Source organism: Labrus mixtus, chromosome 19 (genome assembly GCF_963584025.1).
Source record: "Labrus mixtus chromosome 19, fLabMix1.1, whole genome shotgun sequence".
NCBI lineage: Eukaryota > Metazoa > Chordata > Actinopteri > Labriformes > Labridae > Labrus > Labrus mixtus.
In genome coordinates, this window is record NC_083630.1 from 7,140,364 (window position 1) to 7,149,636 (window position 9,273).

The 9,273-nt window shown below is 40.5% G+C and overlaps 1 protein-coding gene across 1 annotated transcript; it reads left to right on the top strand.

Moving 5' to 3' along the window:
• The first annotated feature begins 1,366 nt into the window (after nucleotides 1-1,366).
• On the top strand, nucleotides 1,367-9,073 carry eef1e1 (eukaryotic translation elongation factor 1 epsilon 1). Its single transcript, XM_061064809.1, has 4 exons — nucleotides 1,367-1,499; nucleotides 2,259-2,456; nucleotides 5,218-5,313; nucleotides 7,249-9,073. Exons 1-4 carry the CDS (start codon nucleotides 1,416-1,418, stop codon nucleotides 7,390-7,392), a joined length of 522 nt encoding a protein of 173 aa, XP_060920792.1. The 5' UTR covers nucleotides 1,367-1,415; the 3' UTR covers nucleotides 7,393-9,073.
• The last annotated feature ends 200 nt before the right edge of the window (nucleotides 9,074-9,273 follow it).

Consider the following 9,273-nt stretch of genomic DNA (forward strand, 5'->3'; position numbering starts at 1 on the left):
AAACTTATGGACAATACATTATATAATATTTTATATAATTGTACTTTTAAAGCCATGTTCATTTAATTGTGGTTTACCTACATTTACTGAAATGTAAAATCTGTCCATGGCAGGCACTGTAAATAAATAAACAGCAGCACAGAGTTGCCACAGTGGGCTTTATGGAATAGCTAACAACTGTCTCATTTACTCTTTATCTCCTGTATATTTTATTGCAGTCTGAATGAGGTCAATAAAAATCCAAAATATGAATTTGATTTGTATTTCTGAAGACATCACCTGGAGCCATGTCAGACAGGTGAGCTGTTCCAAAATGGGATCACTGGGGAAGACAAACAAAGCTTGTTGTGTGACACCTCGGCCCTGCTGTCAGTCTCTATGGTGTCACACAAGCATACACATTTGGACAGTACACGGCTAATAAGCCCAGTTTTGACTGACAGGTGACATTTCATTATGGAGAAATTGTTGAGGCACAGGGCAAATCCAAACAGACACGACACACTCAACGTCACAACCAGGACACACTGCAGAAACAGATCGACAGGACAGGGAAAGACTGACTGCAGGACCAAAGACTGAAACTCCAAACCTTGCACTGTCTGTTTGATTCAATTTAAAAATTAATCTTCATGGAGAAGTTCTGGGGGGGGAAAAGTTACATTACTGTCAATTTACAGCATCACTTAGGGCTAAGGAGATTACAGAGTTTATCTTAAAGAATTCAAGGATATGCACACATCCATCTAAGGCCTCACCTGACAGGCTGCAATTGGTATTTGGTGTTTGCCTGTGCGTTCAGTAAAATAAAATAAATAGACTAAGTAATTTATTTTGGTTTGTTGTTATCACAGATGTTTTATACAGGTTGGCTCTTTTATTGTGATGATCATGCAATTCATGCAAGTCTCTAAAATAAAAGCTTTTGTAACTTTGAAACTGACTTGTCTAATAATGTTTTTCAACGATGCCAGAAAGTAGAGCAATTTACGGAGCCCCTGAAGTCCCGAAAAGTAAAAAGAAAAATATGTTGCACAAGATATATATTTTTTTACTTTTCTGGACTTCAGGGGCTCCGTATCAATTACTTTCTCTTTAGAAATTAATCTTTCCTTTGTGTTTGAAGTTATAATTTTTACTATTACTAAAAATAAAATTCCTGCTTTCTTTTATGTAAAGAAATGTGAACTGTCTCGCCAACAGTTCTCCATTTTGACATTAATATTTGAGGGTGCTTTCATTTTTTTCTATTAAAGGGACGGTGGCTCATTCACTGATGCAATGTCTCGACGGATTGGTTTTCTGTGATTCTATTGGTCAAAACTACAGTCCATCAAACTGCCGTAGGCGGGAGTTGAGACTTTTACCCAATCAGGTCGCACGCACACTGAACTGCCCCTAAAACACTCAGAAACATGGCGCTACGGGAGCTATCATCGCTGGAGAAATATTTAGGATTAAAAAAGACAAACAAGTACAGCACACAGGGGGATAAAAAGGTGACATGAGCCGTTTTTATTTGTGGCGTCTGTGTTAGGCTTTCAACCGCTTTTGTATTTATTAAAAGCCTATAAGCTATTGAAATTAGCTCACAGAAGCTAGCTAGATAATGCTAACATGCTATTAATGTGTGTCAAAAATACAGTAATTTATTTATATCGTATCTATCTTCAGTTATTATCGAATATGTTGGGGGTTTTTCTACAGTCAGGAACACATTCACGGCAACTCCGAGCAATATTTGATGCCGGCTGTCTTCATTTCACAACTCGGCACATTGGAAATAGCACCATGCTTCGCGCATGCGCCGTCCATAAAGATGTAGTGAGCGGAGGAGTGGCTGTGGGCTGATATAGGACCGAAAACACCTTAAGTATTGATCTCTGAACAGGTAGCAAAGGAGTGACAGATGGACGGACATACACACTCTGACTTAACGTGATAAAGAAGTTATATTTGTAAGGTTAATGTTAGTGTTAGACTCTGCACAGTCTCAACTTCTTGTACTGAACATATAATAACACACTCTCCCAGAGCCCGAAAAAAAATAATCTGTTAAAGATATTAAGCAGATGTTACAGATCTGTCATTTATAAAGGAGACACAAATCCAATACAGTAATATTTGATATCTGGCGAATTTCTTAAGTATACCTGAACTTAGTTAAGATAAACAGTTGATTCAATCCTATGTCTTTTACTCTCTCTACCCATCTCACTGCTGTCTCTCTGGCTTTTCTCTCTCACCTGTCCATGCAGGTACCTGTGTTACAGAATAATAATGGTCCGCCACTGGTGGGGCTGGTGACTATCGCCTGTCACCTTGTGAAAGAAGCCAAGCGCCCAGAGCTCCTGGGTGACTCAGCAGAGGGCCGAGCTGTGGTGCAGCAGTGGCTGGAGCACAGAGTCACAAAGCTAGATGGCTGCACAAAGGAGGACACTAAGACCATTTTAAAGGTAGACAGGTTGATTTACAAGGGAATATTTTTTGGTTCTCAAAAGAGCTTTGATTTCTGTCTGTAGACTTGTGACTACATGTAGCATTTTGGGCCCTCGCCCTTCATCAGAAGGGGAAACACTACATGTGGTGATGATTTCCATTCAATTTTATTGGAACAGCTTCTGGTGTGCAGACCTAGTCTTTCTCTATGTTTGGATGTTTTTTTTCCAGCACCCAGTTTGATATTGTTCTCTGTAGACTTATCCAATATCTACTGTCCCAGAGTTGAATGCAGTTTTTGCTTCTATTTGTCTGATGCCAACTCAGATTTTTTTATTCTGAAAGGAAGCAGGTTTTGACAAACATACCCTACCTTTGAGAGGCACCAACGTATCTCAGTTTCCAGCACATTATTTATCTCTGTCCAACAGCTAGGCCTCTATGTGTGTTTGAATATGTGTGTGTGTAAATCTTTTTAAGGCAAAAGCGACAGGAATACAGACTGATGTATGGCCCTTTAGTGACATGGCCCCATGCGACAGAGAAAAATGCTTTAATGTGTTTGACGCCAGTCAGCGTGAAATGGATCACCAGCCACTGGTCCGCTGGACGCTAGGTGCCTCTTGGCACTGTTGTGTCAGCATGTGGTGTTTGTGTGTGTGCCTGCACACACGCACATCTCAGCATGACACGCTGTTGTGGCATGGCTGAGGAATCATGCTGTGCGGCATCATGTTATCTGGACAGGCCTCTTAAATATTTTAATGGTGCCACTTACAGAAGGAAGTCGCCCTGAGCAGCTCAGTTGTGTTGCCCTGTGGTCCCCTGTCCTGTCTTTTTGTTTTAGCTCTGTTCTTAACACTCTTCTTACAAGCACACAAGTCATCTCCCATTAAGTTATCCAGAGATGAAAACTGACACCTCCAGGAGTTCTTAAACTTTCTCACCCCTGGGTGCGGATAAGAAATTCATAATTTTTAACCTGACACTAAAGAGAACAGGATGTCACTCATGTAGTATGATGATTATCAAACAAGGCCAATCAGGCATTAACATAAAGTAAGTTAAGTGTTGAAAAGAGAGGGTCTGTCACTGCACCTTAAATAAGAACGAGGGACTTCCTGTGCCATAAATTGATTAAAATGCCTATTACTTGTTTTATCAAAAGCAGCCAGTTTACAGCCAATTACATTTTGGGTTGTTCCAACTTTATCTTAAGTTGACAGTCAGCACCATCACCTTGAAATCCTCATGTGGCATTACAGGCTTTATCATTTCTGAGTTTTGAATCTTCTCAGTTTATTTATCAGGTAATACATCTTTCATTTTTGAAAGATTGGAAAATATAATTAAATTAATTTCATGTTATTCTTAGTTTGAATACTTTTGCCATGATTCAGAGTTTTTCAATTTTACTTTTGCGTCTTGTTAATAGTTGCCTGAATTCCCAGGACTGGTATAAAGGGAAAGTAAAATGTTCTGAACCTGTATCTGGATAAATCATGTGGAAAGACAGCAACAATATAAAATAGTCCCTTTTCCAAAAGACAACTTAACAAAGTACATCCTAAAGTAATAAGCACAAGACTTTATGATTTGCAATAGTATTATAAGAGCATTATAAATATATTTTACACAGTTTTAATGATGCGTTGTTCCATTTCTGTATGATGTAAGAAGGAACTGGTGAGTTTCATGTCTGTACATGACCTACCCAAAGGTTAACAACAAGACTTTCCACAAGAATTCTTGCACAGTTCTTTACATTTATTTTAATTTCAGATAGACTTGGCCCCTCACTCTTTACTTGTCTAAATGCTGCTACAAACTTTGCCAGCATTTTTTTTTATTTGAATGTACCCATCATAGAGTGTGCACTTAAGGCAGGGGCAGGTAGGACCCAGGTTGGAGCTCCATGTGCTGGGTGGGGGTGTCTGGAGAGCTGTCCCTTTTCTGATGCTCGACTGGGCTTCAGCTCCATGGCTGTAGGCTAAGAAAAGCAAGGATCTGATTGTAGAAGGAGAGGAAGTCTGCAGTCTTCATGCCTTGTTTGGCATCACCCACTCTTGCCGCACAATAACTCCATTTGCCCCCAAGATGCTCTGTGTGCATGGAGTGTTCCCTTCACACAATGTACAAGTGCTAAAGATGGTCTCTTCCCCTGGGACCAGCACTTCCATGCACGACTTTGCACACACAGACATGGACTGAGAAACACGCATCACGATGCCCAAGTTTGGGGCAGCTTCATTAGATTTTCAAGCTAAAGTCATATTCATTTGGTAGTGCAGTAAACAAATAGACTGTTTTGAAGAGCATCTGTGCTTAGTCCCCAGTCATGGGCAGAGATGCTATACCCCCCCAGGTTACATATTATTCCTACACACATTGCACAGCAAGCAGACACACACGCAAGCTAGGATCCAGACCCATGCACCTCACGCACCCACAGATATATAGGTTAATGAACCTGCTGTCATGCATCCTTTTGTCTTTAGTGTTCATCAAGAGAGCAACATTTTGTTAAGAAAATATTGATTTGACTTTGCAGAGCTGCATATTCTCTTTAGATTGTCTTTTTTAATGCAGAATAAGTGATGATAGGACAATCAGCACGTCCTCTGTTACAGAAGGCCTCATTAGAGATTCAAATGAATGTAACCTTCTCCCTTATGTTTAATGGATTCATCTCTCGTGAACACAAGTCACATACGATACTGCATAAATGAACAACCTTATTTGCATAGCACCTTATTTTAATGAAAATTATTCTTGCAGGATCTCAACCTCTACCTCCAAGACAAGGTTTTCCTGGCTGGCAATCAGTTCACCTTAGCTGATGCTTTTATATACTTTGGAATCCATCCACTCATAGTAAGTCTCTTCTGTTTTCTGTCACTTCTGCACCTTTAAGATTTCACACGATCACGCTTTTCTAGTACTTAATATCACTGAAATGGTTATGTGTTTCTAATCAATCTGCTGGCTTTCACTTGTATGAGTCAAAGACAAGAAGATTTTTATAGATTAAATTGTTTTGAATCAGATTGATCTTGGGTAAATAAGAAACAAACATTATTTGTGGGGTGTCCTCAGATGATGTTTGTTGCTATTCAAAACAAAAAAAATATTGAGTCAGTATTTCTGTTATGAATCTTTCTGTCAGAGTTTCCAGTTTATTACTATTAAATAACTTATTAGATATTAGATTAGATAAACTGTTATCCATTCTCATGTCCTTCTATGACACGTCTAAGAAGCTTTTTGTGACTAAAACTAACAGATTAATTTAGGAACTTCTTCCAGAGTTATGTTGGGGATTGCCTATTCTGGGGTAAATGTGATTGATTTGTTTTGCCTCAGTCCATTTACCAAGGACTCTCTCACCCATCCATCCATCCCTTCATACATCCTTTTCCCTCCCGATCAGTGCTCACTTCAGTCAAACCACAACTTTAATAAGCAATTTGTCACTGTGCATAACACACAATCAGACCAGTCATATGGCCAAAGGCCATCAAAAGCAAGTTGGCAATAAACACACGGGTTATAAACACATTCTCACTTCTCGTTATAAAGTGATGTGGCACAAAGTGATATCTATAGCCTCGGACCAGGAACAAGCAAGTTTGTTATGCCTTCCAGGATTAAGTAAAAGTGATTCTAGAAATGGGAAAGACGGAATGAGAGGGAGGGAGGGAGAGATCACATGTTGAGAGATGTCAGTGGTTCTGGCGGAGATGGAAGGTTGCCTCCCGCCACCAGGCAGAGGAGCGTCACTTTGGTTTGCAATCAGTGTGCGTTTTAACCTCAGGGACCAGGGGTCAGCTAGCCCAACCCTTAACCAGCGCCTGTCTTGATGTTCAATTCATGGAAAACACCATTACACAAACATTAAACCTGACTGATGCTAGAATGCTTTTAGGCTGGATTGTTGCCTATATGGGGGATTTCCACATTCTGCTTATTAATTAGATCACAAAAAAGAAAAACGCCTAATACGTTTTTTTTTCCTTCAAGGACGTCCTTGTGTGTTCTGGTGTTTTGTACTTTGTCACCTGCATTATGTAGTAACAGGACAATATGTCTGTGTGACAACACCTTGTCAAACTTTTTTTAGAATGCTACAGTTGGCTTTGCCCTACAGTCACTTAATACTCTACCCATCATGCACTGCTTTTGGGGTACTGCTAGTCGATGAGACTTTTTCAGACCCCTTCAGCCATTTCCTTTCTTTTCGTTTTCCTCACCAATCAAGAGTCTGTGAAGGCCTGAGAAGTTTCCCCATGTCATTAACATCAACCCCACAGTACCTGTCTAAGACCTGGAAGGGAAGACTATCTCACATACATCTCTAAAGGATGGAGGGCAATACATGCGTTTGTTTTTCATTGTGCTTAATTAATATTGTGTGTTTGTTTGTGTGCACACTTCACATTTCAGGAAAATTCAACAGTTTGACTTGAAAGGGATTTTTTTGTCTTTTTTTTTTTTTTAAGTTTCTTTAAAGGCCTAAAGAATCAAAGACATTCAGTATTTTACATTCGATGAGTACAATTATTACAATAAACTAATTTAGTGTAAAAACAAATGAGCAGTAAATGCATTTCTAAGCATGATAAATCTACTCTAGATTATGTTTTTTTATATTGCAGTTTCTTACCTTTCTTTAGTTTTTCTTGTGGCACATTTAGTTTTTAAAGATCCCAGATAATCTAGTTTTTTTTTTACCACATTAACACAAGACAAGACATTGTTTAGTTACTATATTCATATGTTTCTCTTTTCTTAACCTCTCCTCTCTCTCAGGTGGAAATGCCCATCCAGGAGAAAGAGCAGTACGTGAATGTGACTCGATGGTTCGATCACATTCAGCACCACCCTGGTCTGCGACACCACCTCCCTCCCTTAGTCGTTCTAAGGAACAGAATTTACACCAGCAGGCACCACTAAGACCTGACCCCACCCAACCCAGCCTGACTCGTCACAAGCTCGTCTTGTCTGTCGGGGCAGACCTTCTCCCTAAAACCCAAGAGCTTCACGTCATCATCATTATCATCACACCTGAGGACAATTCCTCACTCCAACCTATTTTTTGTTTTTGACTTTATGGATCATGATTCCTGCCTTAATGTGTTGTCCTTTTCACATCCCTGAACTCCTGTTTGCTCTCTTGGTTTTAGGAAACCTGAAAATTCAGCGAAGATCAAAACAGCTCTTGATCTAACAGTTGTATTGTATGAGGTGCGGAGCCGCCATTAAGGGAATGCTTGCTAATAAAAGTCTAGTTCGGTTTATGTTCTTGAAAGCCTGTCAGTGTTCTTCATAATTATAATGCCTAGAACCCTGTATAACTGTTGGGCTGTGGTGAGGAGCATATATCAAGCCTTAAAACCTGCTAACACAATAAGAAGAAGATGGCTATCTTAATCAGAACTATGGAGTTTACATAGGAGACGGTTACATTGGTCTTTTCTGTTTGTTCGGGCCGTTCAGAAGTATGCTTTTATGTGGTTGTTTTCAAAGGGAATACACAACTGGTTGTGTGCAAGTGAATTGCTACTAGCATGTTAAAAATGGTGTTTTTCTATTTATTAATAATCATGATTTGTTGTATCTGAGTCTTGAACATGCAGCAGCGATTAGGTTAAATAAAGACTTAAGACAATGATACTTGACAGCTAGTACAGTGTGTCCTTAGGAAAAGCTGCCTCCTTCATGCCATATCAGTGCATTTTCAGCAACATTTTGTCTGTATACATGTGGTTGCTGGTTCAACATAACCCCATAATGATCACAGCTGAGTCCACATTGTTCCACCATTGTTGCCCTGATGAATATCGTTTGGTCTCATCTCACATCCTAATCTGGACTGTACTGTTCATTTTTTTTCTTGGAGGACTTTATGTTTCACATACTCCCAGACAGTTTAGTTTGTGTGTGTGTGTGTTCCTGATTACATCCCCCCTCTCTGTCCCACTTCCTCTCCACCAGTCAGTGTGGGCAGCAGTGAGCAGTTGCGCGTCAGCCCCAGAGTCAGAGATCAGAGTGAGGCTCCAATCAGTCCCACTACCACCACTGTTGATGCTGCAGGCCACAGAGAGGGCAGCGGGCTCACCAGCTGCCACACAGATCCAGCCAGCCAAGGCCAGAACCCAGGCCCCTGGGCGACAGTCAGCCACTGTGTGTCATTTCAACCCTCACGCTCCCACGGGGGCTACTGGAGAGGGAGGAAGGGAGGCCACTGAGAGAGAAAAAGAGCACCCAGAGGCCGAAGGATCTTTTTGTGACATGTGAACAATGATCCGTGCGTCTGAAAGCCTTTCTGCTGCTGGCTGGCCGTTTGCTATTAGCGCTATTAACAAGTCAAGTTGTTGCAATAGAACCTGCTAATGAATATCATGGAGGTAATGATACATAAACACATACACTCAACTGTTCCAACAGTTTAAGTCGAGCATACTGTGTGTTTTGTGTTTGCATCAATACTGTTGTTTACCGTCGTCCCATATTTAGCCACATGTGAAACCCTTCCCCTCCACATATCAGTGTGTGTACCTCATAGCTTCAGTGCTTTCATTACCAGATGTTAGCATGATTCTCACCCTCTGTCAATAAATCAAAGGGATACACAGCTCATGACCTCTGATTTCTCTGCAGATCTTTCACTGTGTGCTTCTCTTTAAGAATTTGTCTTACGTACAAAGGCGACCAGAAGACAGAGCTGTTGTTCAGCCGCAGCTCCTTAACACGGCTCACTCTGTGTTTGTGGCAAGTGTCATGAAGAAGATGTGAAGGATAAAAAACAGCTCGCAGTCATTTGAACAAGCCTTG